The following is a 23,667-nucleotide window of genomic DNA, read 5'->3' as shown; positions in this document are numbered from 1 at the left end:
TTCATTCTATATAGTGCTATTCTATTTCATATCATTCTATTCTGTTCAATGTATGTTATATCAAATTCTATTTTATTATATAATCACAATTCTATAGCTTATAATTCAATTCTAACCTTTTATGTCCCATTCTATTTTATTCTATTCAAACTTCATTATATTCTAACATCTTGTTCTATCCTTATTTTATTCTATTTTATATATAATTCTATTCTATTCTATTTAATTCTGCTGCATTCTATTCTACTCCATATTATTATATTCTACACTATCCTATAAAATTAAGTTCTAGTCTATTCTGTTAAATTTTATTCTATATAGTTATATTCTATTCTATTTAATTCTGTTCTGTTCTATTCCATACAACTAGTCTATAATATTAAACTATATTCTTTTCATCTAATTCTATCCTATGTAATTCTGTTTTATATCATTTTATTTTATATAATTCTATTCTGTAAGTTATTTTCAGTTATATTCTTTAATTTAAACACTGTATTATTAAAGTTTATCCATATGAAATAGTGTCCACAAACATTTGGACATATTGTGTATTATATAGAGGAAGGCTGCATCTATTAGAACTTTGCACTGAGATCATTCAGACAAGCAGGAGAACCACTTTTGGTTGATGAAGGAATTCAGCTACATTAAGTCACACCCATTGCTGACACAGATGTGCAAATGCACACACACACACACACACACACACACACACACACACACACACACACAGTTTGTTTAGTCCCCGTAGAGAAGCATTTGTAATAAAATAGGACTCTCAGGAGTAGATAAACATTGCATGAAGTCTAATGCCTGGTCTAGAAGGGCATAAAGCCCTCCAGCATTGAGCTGTGAAGCAGTCAGTACTATGATCCCTGGAATGATGGATCATGCCCCATCCAATACTTTTGGGATGAGGTAGGCTGGTGATCGTCCATCATCCCGACCTCACCCTCAACGCTTTTGGCACTGAATGCATTTAAATCTTCACAGCAATGCTCTAAATGCAATGCACCTTCCCTTGACAGTAAAGAGACAGTTATTCCAATAAAAGCAGATTTCAGAAAAAACAGTGAATGAGGTGTCCCAATACTTTTGTCCATACAGTGTTCACAATTCTGTCCCCTCTACCCTAACAATCAACAGAAAAGGGGTCATCATCCATCCCTGCTAACATGGTAATGTCATAGCTATAGCAATACATAAGAGGTTAAGAAAAGCAGCAGTAGGAAGAGATGGCTCAGTGCAGATTCACAGTGCGGGCTCAGCTCTCCAAGGCTGATCCTGTGGAGCTAACATAACAGCACACCCATTATTAGGGCCAAACTGCTTGCTTTGGGTATTCTTGGCTCAAAAAGCAGTCGTTGCGTGTTGGGGAGCGATGCTGCCTCCAGGTGGGCCATTTAATTTGCACAGCCAGTGAAACGGTAGTGGCCAGGAGGGTTTCTTGCTTCCTCGCAGAGTAAGAGGAGAAAGCTAGGAAACTTGTGTGTGTAGGTGTTCGCTGGAGGCGACCAGGTCCTACAGGATCAAGCACTAAGTAGCGTTGGTAATACACTCTGGCTACACTCTGCACAATTTGCGAATGTTAGACGCTAAGCAGATATTTACCAGAGCAGTCCCAAAATATACTACATGGACAAAAGTATTCGGACACCAGTTCCTTGTCCAAGGAAGGCTTTCTACTAGATTCTGGGACATTGCTGTGAAGATTTGATTGCATTCAGCAACAAGAGCATATTGGATGGAGCACTATCATTCCGGAGAACACAGTGTCAATGCTGGGAGGCTTTATACCCATCTAGCCCCTCTAGGCATGGTGCCAACAGGTTCATGTTTATCTGCTCCAGAGAGTCCTATTCTATTGGCAGTGCTTCTCTACAGGCACTAGACTGTAGAGCTGTATGTGTGTGTGCATTTGCACATCTGTGTCAGCAATGGCTGCAGATTAAAGTAGCTGAATGCGTTTTTTGGAAGGGGTGTGCACAAATATTTGGACATATAGTGTATGTGTGTGTTCATGTAGGTTTGTGTGATCAAGGATGATCAGAACAATGGTTCTTTGAGGGATGCCACAGAGGAACCACCTTGGGCTCCCTAAAGAAGCATGTTTCTAATAGAGATGAAGTTTGAGAGTGAAGACGCTTTAGACTCACACCTCAGACCAATTAACTATGGCAAGATCTACCCTTTTTGTCTAGGATTGGGTTGGAGGCTTCTTTACTCACCTGCTCTTTTGACCAGGCCATGTTGGCAGATGTTCTCCATGTGTAAATGACTGTGGAACATCTGATTCCTAATTCTGAGAGTCAAATGAGTCTCAGACTGAAATCCTATCGTTGTGTGGGACGAAATATGCAAATTCACTCATCGTGCCACAATTATTACTGCTGCTTTGGTTGTACTGGGAGGGGTTTTAGTCGTTGAATCCATCTTGGAGAGGTTGGATGCGTTTACGCTGCTATACCGTGGCTCAAGACCACCTTCTGAAGTTGTTTGAGTGATTGGATTTGTATCTGGTTTAAGTGAGTCTCGGGTGCGTTTGCACTTGTATTTGCATGTGTCTCGGCCTAATCCAGATATAATCCTGATCCTAAAACGCATGAAGTGACCAGATGTGAACAGGGTTTCAGTAAGACAGGCTCCTCCAAAATCATCCCTAACCATGTTCTAATCATGTGGGACTTCATAGGGACTATCCTAGCCTATCCAAGTCTAATGACCACTATTACTACCTCAGGATAGGTCATGATCTAGGTCAAATATCTACTCAGTTTGTTGTTGTCATTGTCTTAAAAGACCAACAACATGACTGTAGTGCAAATATAGTAGATAGTAATTCTTAGTAAAACTTCAGTGAGTCTCACTCTCATATCTCTCTCTCTCTCCCTACACTGGAAGGCTGCCCCATATTTGTTCTCCGACTCCTCATGCGTCTATTCATCCTCTTTAAGAAGCTTTGAGGTGCGGCCCTGTAAACCACCATCCTGGCTTTGTTTACTTTAAAGTGAGTTTCGGTGCCTTTTTGGTGTGTGTCAGCCTCAAATAAGCTTTAAACGACTTCAACTAGGGAACAACCGCAATGAATAAATCTGCCCTATTTTTTTTCTTTTCTCTCACACTCCCTGCCTGTTTTTTTTTTTTCAATAGACTTTAAACAAGGCTTGTAGCGCTGTTTTAAAGCAAACACTGTCATCCAATTACCCTCGGCTGGCTCTAAGCTGAGGCAGAAGTTGAGGAGGACAGTTTTTGCTCGCTAAGGACTGTGTGAGACGACGTGGACCAACGGCACAAATCTTATAAGCAGTGCCAGCGGCAAGGCTGGATTAAATTATCTTCTTCTTCACAACACACACACACACACACACACATACACACAAACATTCACACAGTTTTAAAGGGGGTGGAGAACATTGGTAAGAAGCAATTATGCTTAGAAGTTAGAATTCATCATTTAAAGGTTTAGAAACAGGGTTTCCAATAAAAAAACAATAAAAAAACAATTTGAAGGTACATGTATAAGTGAACCTAGGTTGTGAGTCATGTCTTGGTTAAGCCACACCCACTTATGAATATGTTAGCCTTACTCTCTATAGTAAGTGTGTTTTTGTACTGTATGCAGGTAAACATGCAGTAAAAAGGAACAAGAGCTGTCTCATTCTGAAGAAAATAGGCGAGATCTTGTGAGCTGGTCTGAAGAACAGAGCTTGGGTCTTGGTTTCTCCAGGACGTCCCAGTCCAGCCATCACAGCATGGATGTGCTCAATTCCATCAGCATCAGCAGCTCACCTGATTTACCACCATTAAACACTGATTTACCAAACCAGGTGTTGGATAAGAACGTTAAATAATACTAGACTCCCATGAGGCGAGCTGAGGAGAACACTGCAGATGTATAATGAACACAGTAATTGAAAACCATGACTTTCTGTATGAATGTTATTAGTATTTTACTGAGTAAATCAACATCTACTGCCCAGATCAGTGGAGTTCTAAATTCTAGGAGGAGAAATATGCCTGAAGTCACTCATCCCTAATTCTGTATCCTATAAATTCCATCTTAACCTTGTCCACAAATCTATGCATCCCTCCACCACCCGTCACCTCCCCTTTAACCCTGTCATCCACTATTCCTGACTCCACAAATCAAAGGGGACCTTGGATTCCTACCACAAAGCAAAGCCACCAGAACTGAAAGGGTGAAAAGGGTCTGCAGGCGTCCTGGGTCCATTGTGTATATACGCATTTACATTTTTTCAGCTCCACTTTTCAGACCGTGGTCCATCTGCAATCCCTGTCTGGAAATTGAGTGCTGAGGGTCACTGACGGAACTACATACTGAACTGAAGTGTCTCACCAGCATCCAACCACCAGCAGCTCCTTTAACTCACTTAAATATCCCCCCAAAAAAGGGGAACTCTTTACATATCAAATAAATGTAAAAAAAATATATATATACTGTTATTAACATAGAGAACAGATTGGACAGCAAAAATAGCCATGTTTCTGTGGACGGGTTCATTAGTAAAGTCTTATTTGGTATGAACTTGGATACTGGGTATGAATAGAGAGAGAGAGAGAGAGAGAGAGAGAGAGAGAGAGAGAACAGAAAACAAGCTCATCATCTTATTTAAAGGAGGTACACTGTGTACAATTTTAGCCTTGATGGGTTTCTTTTTCAATTTTACCTCGCAGCACCCTGTTCCTTGGACTAAGACGTGAGCCATGTACCCATTCAATAACTACTGTTTTGCTAGTGAAGAGCACACTCTGAGGTGGAACGGGAGGGCGGACACAGAAGTGATTTGGCTGGGAGTCTGGGTCAGTTTTACTGTGGTTTGCGTGTGAGGCCTGGCCCTCTGTTAGAGCAGTGGTCTTAAGAAGAGGGAGGACACAAGGAGGATAGACTGTGAGGTGTGGCCATATAAAGGGGGTGGTCAAATTCTTAACTTTCACAAAATCAACTACTCAACAACCCTGAGCATTACTGGAGGACTATCCATGGTCTGTATGAATAGTTCGGGCCCCACATAATTCGGGATGCAGGTGAACCATGGATTAACCGCCAAAGTTTAATCGTAACGGTGTGAAATACTGTTTTACTGCTGCTGTTGCTTTTTACAGTATAATTCCCTCATTCTGGATGCAGAGCTGCAGTGGGAACACACAGATTGAGCAGCTGTCTGTCAGACGAACGTAGTGCGTGGAGAAAAGTGGTACGGTCTGTAAACACTGAACCACGAGAGCCAGAAGGCAACACATCGAGTACAGCCACACATCTGCAGCCCCATCACTCTTGTGTTAAAGTCATTAAAAGAAACACACAGACAGACCATGTCAAAATAAAAGTCAATAAAACAAATAAACTAACAGGATGCATCAAAATAAAAGTCACTAATACGAACGAACAGGCTATGACAAACTTTTACCAGTAGCTGGTTCTGCCCCTCGCAATTAACACCTCTCCAACCAGGCACCAATTAGGACCAAGCAAAACCAAAGATAGTAATTAACACTTTGCCCAATCTGGCTAAAAGTTCTCCAACTGAAAGCCTACTTCAAGTGCGGGGGTCAGTTTCAAAACATAAAACCCAAGTACACACTTTACACCATTTACTATTATCATTCAAAGAACAGAAAACATTAAAATAATATTTAGTTGCAGAAAATGTGGTGAAATCGATTCTAATAAGTGAGTGTTGTGCAGAATCACTTATAAATGGCAGGAAGCTGGAAAGCTGACAAAAAATACTCATCAAGATCAAGTTCAAATAAATCAATATTCAGAATGTCAAAAGTGATGATAAATTCCTGAAGCTCATACACTGCCAAGAAAAGACTGGGAATAGATAAAAAGCACTGTAGTCTAGCACTGATTCACATGAAATGAGCAACACAGCTGGGTTTATGAAAAGCAGGCTAGGCAAGCCGACTAGTTTGTGTTGCTATTAGGTGAATAATATGATAAAGCTGTACAAAAACTATGATCAGAATAATAACCCAGGGGATGAATCTATAAAAAGTGTTCTTGGCAAAAAAATACAATTATTTTCATTAATGAATTAATACAATTAATATTTATAATTAATAATTCTTAAATGAAAGAATGTTCTTAAATGCAATTCTCATCATTTTTAAAGACTGTCTTAAATGTTCTTTGTTGTTTTCCAATGTAACTGTTTGTAGCCTATTTTTCTGTTCCTAACTTTTCTGTTAATCTGTTAAATTAATTACAATTATTGTAAAAACAAAATTAAAGTCAACAATTAAAATGAATGGAAATAATGAGAATTGTGGCATACAATCAGAAAGCCATTGTTTTTTTTATGTAGAAACTAGCATTACTTTAACAATTCACCTTAATCCTCTTAAATTCAGTGTTAATTCTAAAAATGAAACAATTCACTCTGACCTTTTGAACACTTACAGTCTAGTCCAGTGTGAGGCTGGCGTTTGGTTAAAAAAATATTTAAGAACATATTTTTAAAGACCACAGATTGTTCTCGGACTGTTTTCTTAAGAGAAAAGTCCAGTAAAAATGTAAAGCATATCAAAAACCTCTCTTATGACTCTTATGTGAACCCGGCTTCTGCAGTTTAAGCGGTGACAATGATACAAAATTGTTGTTATAGGAGTAAATGTAACATTATGTCCATGTTATGGATGTTATTAATCAAAGGATTAAACAGGGTCCGGCGTGCCACTGACCAATCAAAACTAACCACAAGATAAAACAGCAACACCAGCAGGTATAACAGCTGCAGGAACTCATGCATGGTAGAATTGGCCTTTGGCATTCAGACAATGACACCAACTGTCCATCTGGGGTGGGGGTGAAGTTTGGGGGGAATGATCCCCAGAGGCAGGGCAGAGGGAAGGACTCACTGGCCACGGTTCAAAGAGCTTCACAATCATTTCAAGGAATAGACCTCTATTACAACAAGACTGCTACCAGTGTCTAAACAGGAATGCTGCACCCCTTCATTTCCCATTTGTTTGTTTGTTTGTTTGTTTGTTTGTCTCTTTCCCACTCTTCCCATGCTACGCTCCTTCCTTCATTCCTCCATTTCCCTTCACCCTCCCCTTTCTCCTACTCTCTTCTATCTCTCAGTCTCTCATACCCGACCCCCCGACCCCAGTCAATGGTCAATGAATCGTGACATGCATTTGATTGACAGGGGACTGCAGGCCGTGCATTTGCCTCCACTGTGCTTGCTCGGATCAGGGCTCCAGAAAACCCACCCCTCTCTCTCTCCATCTTTAACCGAGACGCGACTCCTGCTCCGCTGACATTTACACAGATACGGGCAATTAGAGTCGCCCAAAGAGAGGGGTCAGAACAAAAAGACCCCACAGAGCAGAAAAGCTTTTGGCAGGTAGCTAATGCTGCTCAAAAGGCCACCGAGCATTATACACTGAGGAGCTTTCTAGATAGAGTGGGGGCTTCAGTGTACATGCATATACATCAATTCAGCATGGCCAGATACCCATGTACCCACACTGTGTGTCCAAATGTTTCTGGACACCCCTTCTAATGAATGAATGCATTTGGCTACTTTAAGTTGCACCCATTGCTGACACAGATACGCAAATGCACACACACACAGACACAGTTTGTCAAGTCCATGTAGGGATGTACTGCCAATAGAATAGGTCTCTCTGGCGCAGATAAACATCATGAACCTATTGGCACCATGCTGTCTAATGCCAAACATGGGCTTGAGGCATGTGTGGGCAGTGGTGGCTCAGCGGTTAGAGCACCGGGATATCGATAACAGGGTTGTGGGTTCGATTCCCGGGCTCGGCAAGCTGCCACTGTTGGGCCCTTGAGCAAGGCCCTTTACCCTCTCTGCTCCCCGGGCGCTGGAGTTGGCTGCCCACCGCTCTGGGTGTGTGTGTGTGTACTCACTGCCCCTAACACGTGTGTGTGAGTGTGTGTTCACTACCAGATGGGTTAAATGCGGAGGACACATTTCGCTGTACAGTCCACACTGTACAGTGACGAATACGTGCACCTTTACCTGCACCTTTACCTTTAAAGCCCCCCAGCATTGAGTTGTGTTCTCTGAAATGATGAATGGTGCTCCATCCAATACGTTTGGGATGAGTTGGGGAATATAGGAAGAGGTGGGGTGGTGATCATCCAACATCCTGACCTCTCACACACTCCTGTCACTGAATGCAATCAAATCCTCACAGCAATGCTCCAAAATCTAGCAGAAAGCGCTTTTTTCCCTGGACAGTAGAGACAGTTATTCTGTATATACAACAAATACAGGGTTCATTGTTTTTTAATACCCTTGATTTCAGAGGAAATAATAAATGAGCAGGTGTCCCAATACTTTTGTCCACATAGTGTATCTTTGCCTATTCTATCGATCTATACGTCTCCCTGTGTGTTTGTCTCTGTCTGCCCATCCAGCCATCTTTTTTGTCCATCCATCCATCCATTAGTTTATCCATCTATCTATACTGTTGTTGCCATGATTATTAAAAGCATGAATCAATGCATAATGAAATTATGTAAAATTATGAATTCATAAAAATACCATTAAATCTACCCCACATTCACTTACAAGCAGCCCTTTTTAGTGTGCTGCAATTCTTTTACCACCACTAGATGGCTGCCTCTCCATGTCACATCAATTGAAGCCTACCAGGGCATCTCTGATGGCCTCATAACAGAGCATGTCCAAGCCCACCTGCCTTTAGATTAAATTCATGGTCAAGTAATCCAAACGAGTGTAAAGAACAAAGGTGCCGGGAGCGTGGGAAAACATCACGGGTTGAAGGGAAGGTCATACTGGACTATGTACATATGCATAATGCCTGCATGCATAGTGATAGTAGCACAGTCTTCAAACAGACGCTGTCCCTTTGATCATAGAGGGAGAGTTTCACAACTAAGGCAAAGCTAGAGATGCTTGTGCGGTCTTTGACACTGACACTGGGGTGTTATGCACAGTGATGAGAATGATGAAGGGTGTGCCTGTGCTGAATACTGAACAGCTCTGTGATCTGACCAGAACGTCCCCTATTTCAGTCGTTTTGTCACTTTTTAACAGGCAGTTGTTCTTTGCATTGTGTCAGAATGATGACCCGACCAATAGAAATGCTTCAAAATGGAAGCGCTGGAATAATTTTTACATTGACTTCCATTGAAAGTTACAAAGGTAATGTATGGTATCTTTCGGAGCCTGCAGGCTGATGCTTTGGCATTAGCTAGAACACAGTTACTGAAATGATCCTGTTTTTTTATGCTGTAATGCTATTAGGCCAGTCAGAACAGCAGAAAGGTTGCATACACTATATTGACAAAAGTATTGGGACACCTGTTCACTCATTGTTTCTTCCAAAATCAATTGGATTAAAAAAGAGCTCATGTTAGAGTAACTATCTCTAGGGCTTTCTACTACATTTTCAGAGCATTGCTGTGAGGATTTGATTGCATTCAGCAATCACAAAAGTGTTAGTGAGGTCAGGATGTTGGCTGGTCACCACCCCACCTCAACCCCAACTCCCCAACCCATCCCAGGAGTATTTGATGGAGCATCATCCATCATTCCAGAGAATGCAGTTTCTCCAATGCTTCACAGCTCAATGCTGGGGGGCTTCATACCCCTCTAGCTCATGCCTGGTGTTAGGCATGCTGCCAATAGGTTCATGTGTTGCTTCAGCTTATCTGCTTCAGAGAGTCCTATTCTATTGGCAATGCTTATCTATAGAAATGACCAGGCGTGCTCGGGGGAAACGTAACACAATGATCTAGCGTGCACTTTTAGACCCTGTTTACACCTGGTCACTTCATGTGTCTTGACCCTTTCCAGTACAACTGAAATACCAGTAAATACTGCCGCGAAATGAGCTAATTTGCATATTCCGTCCCACACAGCAATCGTTTTCAGTCTGACTATCCGGAGTCCCTGTACTCCCTGTACATCACCCCATTGTGTAAATGCATGTAGCTAAATTCTTATCAAGATTCAACCATAGATACTAGACATAGATACTAGATACTAGTCACCTGATGTGACCAGGTGTAAATGGGGTCCTAAGCATTATTTTTGCCATACACACATCCGAGAACACGTCTCTTGGAGGCACAACATCAGACAGATGCACATATTGGATATTTATCCATCAGGAGCAATTAGATGTGCTTATGTTATCATCAGAAGTCATAAAAAACGCAGTGAAAATGCTCTGGGTGATAGATTCTGGTATAAATGTCTGATTACTGAGGACTGATTGTTCTTTATAGCAGCTATAATCAGAGATACAGCCTCGCTCACACTGACCACAGAGCAGCCAGAGAACAAAGCAGCAGACTGAAATGTTATTGTGATGGTATGGTAAAAAGGCACTATCAGAAGCATCGCAGCATGACATGAGGTTTGCAACAATCTGATGTCGTTCTGCCAGATATTGTAGAGTGAGTTTGTTCATCACCGTCGTCACAAAACCAGGAGTAAAGAAAAGTTGAGCGGCAAAACCCCACTTCTACGTCATTTAACCAACTTCAACACAAATAAAATAGTTCCATTATAATAAGACGGCTAATCCAACTGTACCTCCAGTGCCAGTCAAAAGTTTGGAAACACTCATTAAAAGATGTTCTTTATTTTATACTTTTTCTTATTTTGCACATTTTAGAGTGCGACATTACTCAGATTCATTATTCCGGATCTTATTGGCTCTGTTTTAGCTTCTTTACATTGTGTTGATGCTGCTTTTTTCCTTGGCATTCTCTCCAGCAGCTTCACAAGGAGCCCCATGGGATTATTTTATCATATTTATTTATTTATAAATATAATGCTTAAAGAAGCTCCACACATGCTGAAAACTTACAGGCGTCTGAAAGATGACTCATTGGCAGGCATTTAAATGTATTTTTAACATAAGAAAAATGATTTAGGATATGAGTTCATACATTTTCATACTTTATTATTTATATGTGTCTTCTAAACAAATTTCCAAGAAAGAAACCAAATGTGTCCAAACTTATGACTGGTCCGGTAAAGCAATGACCATGAACCATGCAGTAAACGTAAGCTCTTTACAATAAATGTGCTACAAAAGGTTCTTTGAGCAATGCCATAAAACAGTGTTTCCCAAGCCTGGTCCTGGAGGTCTTTGGGAAGCACTGCTATAGAAGAACCAGGTTTGGATGAAGGGTTACTCTATGTCTACTAAAGTGGTTCTTTTAATAACCCTTTGTAGCACCTTTATTTTTAAGACTGTACATATTAGCCTTGTACTTTCTATTCATCTAAAGCTGCAGCTGCGAACAATGTGGAACACAATGCCCTTATCAGAGAAACAAACTCACGTCAAACTCGTTAAGCGCAGCAGCCAGTTCTCCAATGCCAGCGTGCCCGTGCTTCTCTTCGGTGGGCGAAGTGGCCTGGGCAGCGCTGGAGATGCCCCCGATGGCCTCCTGCACCTGTTTGAAGACGTAGTCACGGTTGGCACGGGTAGCAGCCACGTCCGGGTGGCGGAGGAAGGCCTGCGAGGCCGTGTACAGCATGGTGGCGTTCTTCTTCAGAGCTCCACGGGCAGCCGCCATCTCATCCCTGCAGTGAGGGTCCTTCAGTTCCTGCAGAAAACACATATCAGACTTCTTTACTTAGGTTCACAATGCAGCAGAGAAATCCATTAGACGTCCAGTCATAACCGTGCAATAAAAAAGTGGCAATTTCCAATTATTGAGGATATTAAACAAGATCCTGGTAGGTTTTAGTAGGAATTACAACAAACCACTTCTATCAGAAGCATTTCTTTACGCCGTACATCAGCAGTTACATTTTATATATACACACACAAACTCCCACACAGAGCCATCAGGCACAAGCACAGACGTGATTATCAGACATGAGTGGCTGAGTTAGTGAAGCTTGGCATTACTTTACTGAAATGATTGCTGTTAAGCAAACAATTTCGGCAACAACAATGATAAGTTTCAGCTTCTAAAAAAAGTTTGAAGGCATCTAGCTTTGTTTTTAACCCCTTAAACAGTCTATGGCCCACCAGCAGGCCGAAAAGTATTATTACAAACTTTAAAATTGTTAATGCAAATTAACATAATGTCTTTTTCAGCAGTAATTTAAAATATTAACCTTCTAGAGTGTCCATTGCTCAGTTTTACACAACGTCACAGATGGCACACAAATCCTCAATTACAGATGATACAGATGAAATCCACCAGTGGAAAGCCAAGGACAAGTATCTACACCTGTCTCGACTCAACATTTTAGGTAGAGATAGGCCAATCACAGTTTTTAGGGGTCGTCCTTCAGCATGATCACCCGATCACAGAGACCAACCAAGGACATGGCTGGATGCCACAAACCTGCAAATGCATGCAGGGCTTCTGTAATACGTTGTGTATTTCCACTCAAGATGAAATGTAGCGTTTGGAGTCTTTTACATTTAAAATGTTGTTGAATTCCAAGCACTCGCTGCGAGAGAACTTGAAATCTTGAAACACTCTGTAGCGTATCATAAGTGTCATTAGCGGTCTTTGCTTGTTTCGCTGATACTCACTGTACTGGGCTGAGTGAGGAGCATCCGGTTAGTGGTGTTAAAAGTCTTAACTTCTTGTGACCCTGTGTCCTCTTATGGGGACATTACATTTCTGCTTCTCTGCACCATGATACTTATTTTTTAAAACTTTGACCCTATTGCTATTTTTTGCAAAAACTAAGTTTAGTTTTTTATACTTGTTAGGTCCTGCTAATCCAAAATAGGAGAAATTAAAAATGCATACCAAGCAAAAGTCCAGGTTTTAATAGATTAAATGTGCTTCCCTCACATGGCAAAATTACAAATTTTGATACGGTAAAAAAAAAAGGAAACATTCAGCAGCCCACTGAAACCAACGCTGGTTTCAATGGGCTTCTGCAGCCGTGAGTGAGGTCTGTATTATCTGTAGTACCTAGTGGTTGAATGAGGAACTGCAGTGTCCTCTGATCTTGCACAGAGCTGTAGCAACTCGCAAAACATGGATCATATGATTTGACCAGCTGTTAGGACCGACTAAATTATAGAACGACCAAATATTGGACTGAAATTCATCCAAAACCATTTTTTTTCCTATGGGTGTCTTTGTAACTTAATCTTCCACAAAATTCCTTTACAGGTAAACATTACGATCTACTTCCTTTTCCTTATGTGTACTTCACACTACAGCGACAACCCAGTTCGGACACCAACGTACATGACTGCCAGGGGCGGTGGTGCAAGAGGTGTGAACATCGAGCAATGCTATGTTCATGCAGGTCAGCTAAACACGCTTGGAGAAGAACACTTATAGCCAGCGCTGTTACTTCAGCTAACAGCCAGCCTGGTCTGGCTAGAATTACACTGAGTGACAGGGGGGGGCATCCTACCCACCCTGTGATCTCATGATAATAGGGCTAACACTCTGAAGCCTGGTGTCGAAGTTTTTGACATGCAGTGTATACAAGATAACCTGCATACTATACCTGCTGTCGTCGAGCAGCCACATAGTTCAGCTTGACCATTTCTTTTCCAAACTCTTTGAAACGGTTGGCCAGGTCCTGCTCGTTGTTGGCGTTCTTCACAGCCTCAAGAGCTTCCTCCACCTGACACATACACATACACACAAAAGTACACAATCTATATCATCTTTGGGAATAGAGAGTTTTGTAAAGCCCAACTCATTTCTTGATGAAGATTACTGAGTTTGAATGTGCCTTTACTTTCTCTCTTAACTGTAAAAAAAAGTGAGCATTCATTTAGTCTCAAAGTCATCTCTGAATTACTAATCCTCTCGGGAGTGTGTTTTAAAGGCCATTCTGCTAATCATTATTCTAACTTCTAATCATTTTCAGCTCTCATTTTCAGAAATATGAGAAGAGACCGAGGGATTGATTGGTTTTAACCGGATTGGAGCGTTTCCTCTATGGAGACACCTCAGTCTCAGTTTCATCAAAGTGTAGAGAACTACAATTTTAAAGACCATACTTCTTGCCGAGGTCACAGACTGTGTGTTTTGTTATGAACAAATAAAAGGAAAGGACATCAAGGTGATTCCCTGCCTTTACTACTAGCCAGGCACTTCGCTTCACAAACTAGCCCCTGTAGATGGTGGTTCTAGCCAGCAAGCCTTTAATAGTTCCAATGGAGCAAAGGTTTCCAGAAGGACCCTCCAATTAAAGCAGCTATGCTCCAAAAACTGACCAACTGGAGGAAATAAAACCTCATAAACCATTTAAGAAGGTTTTGTTTATTAGTCCTTGCCACAGTGCTGCATGAGGAGGTCCTACAGCCCTACAGCAGATTCACATGTGGCTTCATTTATATGCTAATGAACAGGTAAGGGGGATCAGAAGAGCTCAGATTGGGAGTGAACAGTGAGGCCGAGAAGGAGCTTCAGAGAGGAAGAGAGAGAGCCTCAAACAGTGCCTGGGACGACAAAAAAGGGCTTTACATATCTACTGTGCCCTTCAAACACATGAGAAAGTCAGAGAGAGAGAGAGAGAGAGAGAGAGAGAGAGGGAGAGAGAGTAAGAAAGATGTTAAGGTGTCTTTGAAGCCAGTGTGAGTGGAAGGGGAGGTGGGCAGAGATTGAGTAAAGAGCTGAGCGAAGGAGCCTCCAGGAGGAAGCTCCTGTAGTTTTAAGACCTGGATCTGCGTCTGAAGAGAGGGATGGGCAATAAATCAAAAATCCCAAAATTTTAAATCTAGATTTTAATAAGTCATCTGACAACACCCTTGATACGCTCAGAAAAGCATATTGTGAAGAAAGCATTATAATATTATCCTAATACAGCCGTATATATAAGTTGTGTTTTTTTGTTTTTTGGGGGGGGTCATCTAACTGTTTTGCTGATGACAATGATGACAAGCAAAACAATAGAGAAAGTAAATAAAGGTGAGAGAACAGTGCATAAAAGGACAGAACAAACTAGTGTGATAGCTATTAGGGGTTTGAGGAAAACATCAAGAATAATCAGGAGACTGAAAAATAGACCACACATCATCTGCAGTGTAAAATCTACTTGGTTTTCTATACCCTAGAACCCTAGATTATTTGTGAACCACTATAAAGTATTCAGTAAAGATTAAGAATCATTCAGTAAATATTGTCAATTATGAATTTTTCAGTATCTACTATAAAGTGTTCAGTAACTTCTATAACGTATTCTACAACTACTATGAATTCTTCAGTAACCACTATGAATTATTCAGTATCTACCATGAAGTGTTCAGTAACCTCTGTACATTCTTCAGTACCTAAATTCTTTAGTAACCACTATGAATTATTCAGTATCTACCATGAAGTATTCAGTAACCTCTATACATTCTTCAGTACCTAAATCCTTTAGTAACCACTATGAATTATTCAGTATCTATCATGAAGTATTCAGTAACCTCTGTACATTCTTCAGTACCTAAATTCTTTAGTAACCACTATGAATTATTCAGTATCTATCATGAAGTATTCAGTAACCTCTATACATTCTTCAGTACCTAAATCCTTTAGTAACCACTATGAATTATTCAGTATCTATCATGAAGTATTCAGTAACCTCTGTACATTCTTCAGTACCTAAATTCTTTAGTAACCACTATGAATTACTCAGGATCTATCATGAAGTATTTAGTTACCTCTATTCATTCTTCAGTACCTAAATTCTTTAGTAACCACTATGAATTATTCAGTATCTATCATGAAGTATTCAGTAACCTCTATATATTCTTCAGTACCTAAATTCTTTAGTAACCACTATGAATTATTCAGTATCTATCATGAAGTATTTAGTTACCTCTATTCATTCTTCAGTACCTAAATTCTTTAGTAACCACTATGAATTATTCAGTATCTATCATGAAGTATTCAGTAACCTCTATATATTCTTCAGTACCTAAATTCTTTAGTAACCACTATGAATTATTCAGTATCTATCATGAAGTATTCAGTAACCTCTATATATTCTTCAGTACCTAAATTCTTAGTAACCGCTATGAATTATTCAGTATCTATCATGAAGTATTTAGTTACCTCTGTACATTCTTCAGTACCTAAATTATTTAGTAACCACTATGAATTATTCAGTATCTATCATGAAGTATTTAGTTACCTCTATACATTCTTCAGTACCTAAATTATTTAGTAACCACTATGAATTATTCAGTATCTATCATGAAGTGTTAAGTAACCTCTGTACGTTCTTCTGTACCCACTATGAATCTATTGATCTAGTATCCACTAGGAATTATTTTTAGTATCTACTATGAACTATTCAGTAACCACTATGAATGCTTCAGTAACCACTTTGAATTATTCAGTGTACATTGTGAATGAAACAGTATCTACCATTTATTCAGTATCCATTGTGAATTTTTCAGTAACCACTATAAATTCTTCAGTACCCACTATGAATTTTTCAGTATGCACAATAACTTATTTAGTCATGACTACAAAATTGATACATCATTTGTAGTGGCTTGTAGGACCTTGTCTTGTCTTCAGGGGTCTTCAGGGGTGACACTGTTCAGGCTTAGTGGGGAGCAGAGAAAAATACTGAAGAGTAATTTAGACAGGAAAGGTGACGTACAATTTTGAGGTGGGCCAGGAGTCTCATGACGTCGGCCATGTCTGCGAGGATGAGGAGGCGGGTAACGGCGGACAGCAGAGCGCGAGCGGCGCGGACCATGGTGCCTCGCTTCACTGAGGAACAGGGGTCATCCGCGAACTCAGAGGAAGCCACACGCATCGTCTCACCTACAAGAGAGCACACACACCAGACACACACTGTTAAGAGGATATGTGGATTAGGGCCAAAAATCTCAGGACAGGGGATTGATTTTTTTTTTTTTTGTTACATTTAATCTTTAACAGGTAAAATTAAAATAACATATAAGCTATATGGACAAAAGTATTCGGACACACCTCTTAATCAATAAATTCAGGTGTTTTACTTAGTCCCATTGCCACAGGTGTATGAAATCAAGCCCCAAGCCATGCAGTCGGCCTCTACACACATTAGTGAAGGAATGGGTGGTTCTAAAGAGCTCACTGAATTCTAGTATGGTTCTGTAATAGGGTGCCACCACTGGAACAAGTTAGCTGGAGCTCCTAGATATTCCTCCATCAGGTGTGAGTGGTATTATTAAAAGGTGGAACCGTTTAGGAATCACAGCAACTCAGACACCAAGTGTCAGACCACGAAAAGTTACACAGCAGGGTCTCCGAGAGCTGAGCTCAGAGCAACACTGCTGACTCAATAACTGCAGAGCTCCATACCTGCTGCTGTTAGAGCTGCAAAGGGGGACCAGCTCCATATTGATGCCCACTGGTTTAGATGGAATAAAAGCTCCTGTAGGTGCAGTGTGTAGGTGTCCCAATACTTTCATTCATATAGTGTAGATCACCAATATACATCACAACATGCATCCTCCATATACGCACACATACAAACACACAGAAATAATGATCACACACAGAACCTAATAACAATCCTTTATTGTGCACTATTACTTATTAAAGGAGTCATTCCAAGCATTTGCTGCTAATCGATGCACCTGATTATTATTACACATTAAATCTAGAACTGACCAAGGGATATGGCAACGTGCCATTCCTCCACTTCAGAACATCAGATATCACCAGATTTGGGAAAAACAACATGAATGAAAACAGCTCTCATTCTGAGCTTTAGCGAACGGTATCCTCCGCCGGCGCCTCTGTACATGATTGCATAATTAAATCACCACAGTTTCCTCTCAAACAGCACTGCAGAACTTTCTGACGTTTTCAGATGGAGTGCAAAGCAAACAGGAGAGGGTGAGAAGACCTTTCTGCTGCAAAATACCCTCACAGACACACAAGTACATGCAGTCCTCATAGCACACATACTAATAGCAGGGGCTTGTCACCTTGGCTACACTTGTGACGAATGCCATCCTTCCACAAAATGCCTTTTCAAGCCATTTCACTGTGGCAGACAAATATCCGGAAATGTCGGAAAATAAAATCTCATGCAAACTGTGATGTGGACTGATAGGTGAGCTCTCTCCAGCTCCAAACAGGAAGCAGCAAAGCAGCTTCAGGAACATCTCTGGCAAGTAGGTAGGATGAGATATGGGGGAGACTTCGGGGAGGCCTTGTAAAAGGTATACTTAAAATGATAGGGGTTAGACAGCATCAGACTTCAGTCAATCTGGTTCTGAAACCAACTGAAAAAAGCCAATAGTACAGATAAATCTGTCAACACATAGTGATTCAGGCATAAATGTAAATAACTAGGCAATGAAACCAATTATATTGATATGTAATTACAATTGCATGTGTACGTACATGAAAACTGTTGCAAAACAACAACAACGCATCTAGGCCTCATGACGTTAATTCCTAAGACAGGAGGAATCAGGCTACATCAACAGCTTTTCCTTTGAAAATGTGCTGCAGACTGACTGAAGCAAACTGAACAAAGCCTAGGAGCTAGAAGTTCCATTTACAGGCTATAGGGAATCACAGCATTACACAGAAGTGGATAACACTGAAACTGGGACTCTCACAAGCAGACATCAACAACTGCTAACAAACATCTGAATTACCTCATTACAGCACTGTTCAAAAACTTGTTCATTCAAAAATAGGTCCCCCATTCACCCACCAAGACCTAATGTTCCCGTAGGCCCAGCTGTATTATTGTTTTGTACATCTGCACAATTATTGACTTAAATGTTATGCAAGTAACCTCCTGAATAGTTTGTTATAAATCTTATCACTTAAATATTTAAATTGTTATTAAATTAGTTTAAAAAAAATGCATTTTGAAAGTGAGTTTAAAACAACTAGGAGTTTAAAATTGAGCAGTTTTACCTTACAATAGCAGTGTCAGAATCATGTTGATGCTCCACTGAATGTTATAGGGAGAATAGCGTCTCTATCATGGCCAATGCGAGCCGGAACGCTGCTACTGCACTATGGATCTTTGGTGGAGCTGCAGGAGTCCTCTCTTCAGAACTGTGTAACGCTGCATAATCCGAATCATATTAGTCCTGTTATTTTACTCTACCACCTCAGTCCTGGGCTCGGCAAGCTGCCGCTGTTGGGCCCTTGAGCGACGCCCTTCACTCTCTCTGCTCCCCGGGCTGCACATCTGTGTCCCTCAGCTTGTCAATAAATGCATGTGTACAGCTGTCCATGAGGGGGTGTTTTTACAGCAGTGGAGTAAAAGTGAACGACACTCCAGAAACTACCATGAAAACTTCTGTAACCACTATGAATTATTCAGAAACCACTAGGAATTATTCTGTAACCACTTAGAATTCTTCTTCAACTACTTTAAATTATTTAGAAAGATGAATCACCATGACTAATATAACTTATGTATAACTTAAGTATAACATGTCCATCAAGGATGAGGAATTGAAGTATGGGCCCAGATACAGGGCTTCAGGGTTTAACAAACAAGTGAGCAATATTAAATATACATAAAATAACACGCTTCTGTTATCACTAGATTCAACTGATACTTCAAAGGGTTAAGGTAAGACATGCAGTCCCTTCTACCAGAACCTCATCTGTAACAGAAACTGGATGGAACCGGAGCTGTGGGAATATCTGTCCCCTGCTTCTTAATGAAAAGTATTAAGCTAATCCACAGATCATACAAGCGGCCTTCTCTGCAGCTCGCAGGGCTTTTCTCCTCCCGCAGGTTGCTGGGTGCGGAGGGCCGGCTGCTGGAGTGTGATTAGGCAAAGCCTGGTCTGGAAATCAGCATGGGTAATTGAATCGTGAAAAAGACACTGAGAGACAAGAGGAAGAGCTACGGATGACGGTCGCGCTTTCACACAGTGACCTTCAGTAATGAAGAAGGAGTGTGTGTGTGTGGAAGGAGGGGGTTATGTGTGAGCTTGACAGATAGATAGGTAGATAGACAGACAGACAGACAGACAGACTGATCGATCGATCGATAGATATAGATAGACTGATAGATAGGCAGACAGACAGAGAGATAGACAGACAGACAGATAGATCCAGACACACAGATAGATAGATAGATAGATAGATAGATCCAGACACACAGACAGACAGACAGATAGAGACAGATAGATAGATCTAGACACACAGACAGACAGACAGACAGATAGAGAGACAGATAGATAGATCCAGACACACAGATAGACAGACAGACAGAGAGATAGATAGACAGATAGATAGTGAGATAGATAGATCCAGACACACAGATAGACAGACAGACAGACAGAAAGAGAGATAGATAGATAGATCCAGACACATAGACAGACAGACAGACAGACAGACAGCCAGATAGAAAGATAGATGGATAGATAGATAGATAGATAGATAGATAGATAGATAGATAGATAGATAGATAGACAGACAGACAGACAGACAGACAGATAGACAGACAGTTTGTGTTTTAAGTGAACTTAGAGGTAAAAGTCCTGTTTGTAGCCACTGAAAGAGGAAGAGCTGCTAAAGCAGGTAGGTGTTTCGAAGCTTATCCGTAATGGCACTAAAGGACCCATTGGCTTTTTTAGTGTGAGTGTGTGAGGCTTATTCCTCTCACTGTAATAAAATGACAGAATGCTAGCTATTCTTAACCACTTCTCTCCGCACTTCTCGGGGACACTGAAATGTCAGAGCCTTCTCCAGGCTTTCCTGGCCCTTTTCTCTTTGCACATCACCACGGGAGCCTATTACCTTCTCCTCTTTTACTCCATCTTCTCCTCTCCGCTTCACAGCCGGGGCTGCGCTCTGTTGCTGTCTCCGAGAAGCTTGCTGCATGCATGCTTTATTTCATTAAAACAAACACACTCCCCACCTGTCTGCAGCCTCGCTTATTGGCCACAATGCATTAAAGTGTATTAGTGTCATGCAGCAGGACTGCTAATGACTGAAGCTACAGATGCTCTTCATGTTAAAGGGAGATAAAGAGGAGGTGACTGTGCATGCAGAATGCTTACTCAGCAGTCATGCATACACACACACACACACACACACACACACACACACACAGGCACTCAATAAAAGCCGTGCTCCCTGCTCCTCCTAATTGAATCTGGATTGAGCAGACTTCCTGCTGCTTCTCAGGCCTGGAGCCAATCCCAAGGTCAGCTAGGCCGGGACAATAAGGGCCAAGGAGAAGCCTGATCGATCATACTATGGAGAGATGCAGAGATTTCCTATTAACCAGGACAGGTCATTTCCATCCTTATGTTCACACACTAACAGAGCTTTGTGTATGCCATACAAGAACCATGTTAGGTTCCATAAATTATATGAGACGTATGAGTGTGAAGAATAATAAGTAAAAAAAGGCTCTTTACCCATTTCTCACTTACACTCTCCTCTATAATAAACATGATCCTTCATGGAACCAAAGGTGGGGACTAGTGTATGTGCTCCCGTTTACCCTGTAACCTGTTAATACGCAAAAAAAACTATTTTTCATGCTATTTTTCACTTTTTGGCATAATGTGAATCTGGTAGTTGTTATTTACATTGAGGCAGAATTCTGTGCTGAATCGACCAATGTAGATGCTCCACAATGGCATGGAATACAATCTTTTGAGACATTTGAGAAATTTTTTTCGTCCTGTAAAGTTAATATTTAGAAGATATGAGGTTTGTGTGTGACAGGAAAGATACATTAATACATTGATACTTTAATATATTTCATACTTTAATACTGAATATTCACTATATTAGTATTAACTCTTATGAATACTCCTGAATATCAAAATCAGCAAAAATGCACTTCAATAATTTATCAGTTAATTAATTTGAAATCTAAAATGATCCAAAATCTGAATCATTTTATTATTATATTATTTGTGATTATGAATTAATGCTTAATTAAGGTAATGGTTACTTTATAGGAGAAGTAAAAACCCTACTTTCAAAGAAAGTCAATGTAAAAAGATTTTATTCCAAGTCATTTTAGAGCACATTACCGGCAATTATTTATTATTCTCTGTCTGTACTGTGTTGTGTTGTCTGTCCGCACTTGTTTGTGTTGCACTTGTGTTCTGTATGCACTGTCTATGTTGCACCATGGTCCTGGAGGAACGTTGTTTTGTTTCACTGTGTACTCTATATGTAGTTGAAATGACAATAAAACCCACTTGACTTGACTTGACTTGAGCATTTCTATTGGTCCATTCATTATGAAATCCTGACATAAAGTAAATATTATGATAAACCAGTGATAAACCAGAGGTAATATTTAAGTTTATTAATCTATCATTATCAAGTCTAGATTAAGCTGTGATTGGCTAAATGAACAAATGATTAACCAGCCTATTAACACGCAGGATGACTGCTGAATAAAGTGCTAATTATGAAACTGGAATGGCCTTTAGCAGGGAGCATGTGATTGCTTAATAGAGTTGTGAGGAAAGTCCGAACTTCATTAATTCTGGCATGCTGGCTCTACCATCCACAGCCTCACCTGCGGCTATGGGATAAAGACGTTTTGCTTTCCAGGTGGTCCAACATTTACAAAAGCTGGTAAGCTCTTTTTCCTTGTGTAACTCCTAGCACTCTGGAAATAGCGAAATTATCCCATTATGATCAACAACATCTTGGCTGTTGTGCAAAAGCTCTTATCTCCAAGATGGCAACTTTACATACAACTTTCATTGGATGCCAAAGTAAATGATTTTAGTCCAAGTCATTTTTGGAGCATTTCTATTGACATTTCTATAAAAACACAAGTAAAAACTGCAAAAAAGGAGATGCAAGGTTTTCATGTTTCTGGTGGTGTAGTGGCTAGGATTCTACTCCCAGTCTGGGAAAACTCCTGGTCCAGAAGGCAGCTGCGGTCTAAAGATTAGAGAAGCAGGCCTCGGCACCGGACGTTTACTGGTTTGATCCTCTGTTCTAGAAGTGGGGGGCAAGGGCATTGAAGGAACAGCACCCTCTTCTCCCTCGATTGCTGTCTAGATGATGAGCTGGTTGCCCACTGCCCCAGATGTGTGTTCCTACTGCTCTAATCACCACACACTTCAAAAAGAAGGTTTTTAAGGATATTTAGTAAAGAAAACCATGAACCATGAACACTCAAAGAACCTCTTTTTGATTAAGGGGCTCTTTGCATCATGAAAGGGGTCTTCAGATTGACTGAGAATGTGCTGTAGATCGTTCTATAAAGCACCTTTTGGAGAATGGTTCTATATATCACCAAACAGTGTTCTTCTATTGTCACAAGCCAGACATTGTTACAATGTCCCTTTTTGGTGCTATATAGAACCATCTGCAACACATTCTACATCAAATTGGTGTAAACAAATCTTTAATCATGTAAAAGTTTTTTTGCATGTTCGGGGCTCTACATAGAACCATTTGCTTTACTAAAGAACCCTTAAAGAACCGTCTTTTTTAAGAGTGTGTGTGAAGCTGATTCTCACTCTACTGCTGTTCAATGGCTGTGAAGTGTGTTTCTAGTTCTGACTGAGCCGTTTACACCACCAGTAAACGTCAGAGTATGATGTTTTTGACAGATGTGTGTGTGTGTGTGTGTGTGTGTGCTACATTTAAGAAAGAAGTGCCTGACACAGTAAGTCACTAAGACAAAGTTGATGAGATAGCAGAGAAAGCAGCTGCATCCTGACTCAGTATCTTTTCTCTGCTGAGGCAATGGCAAGATCTCTCTGTCTATATAT

The 23,667-nt window shown here is 40.6% G+C and overlaps 1 protein-coding gene across 1 annotated transcript in view; it reads right to left on the bottom strand.

Annotated features, from left to right (window-relative positions):
• The window catches only part of ctnna2 (catenin (cadherin-associated protein), alpha 2), a 566,064-nt gene that overhangs the window by 439,744 nt on the left and 102,653 nt on the right, over positions 1–23,667 (bottom strand). Inside the window, exons 4-6 of the mRNA XM_072669925.1 lie at positions 16,587–16,753; positions 13,488–13,607; positions 11,333–11,599 (exon numbers count right to left, since the gene is read on the bottom strand). Coding sequence (XP_072526026.1) covers positions 11,333–11,599; positions 13,488–13,607; positions 16,587–16,753 — 554 coding nt within the window. The remainder of the gene's footprint in view (positions 1–11,332; positions 11,600–13,487; positions 13,608–16,586; positions 16,754–23,667) is intronic.

Source organism: Salminus brasiliensis, chromosome 24, assembly GCF_030463535.1.
Source record: "Salminus brasiliensis chromosome 24, fSalBra1.hap2, whole genome shotgun sequence".
Lineage (NCBI taxonomy): Eukaryota > Metazoa > Chordata > Actinopteri > Characiformes > Bryconidae > Salminus > Salminus brasiliensis.
The sequence above is the reverse complement of the archived record's forward strand: the minus strand, read 5'-3'. Positions and strand labels throughout refer to the sequence as shown.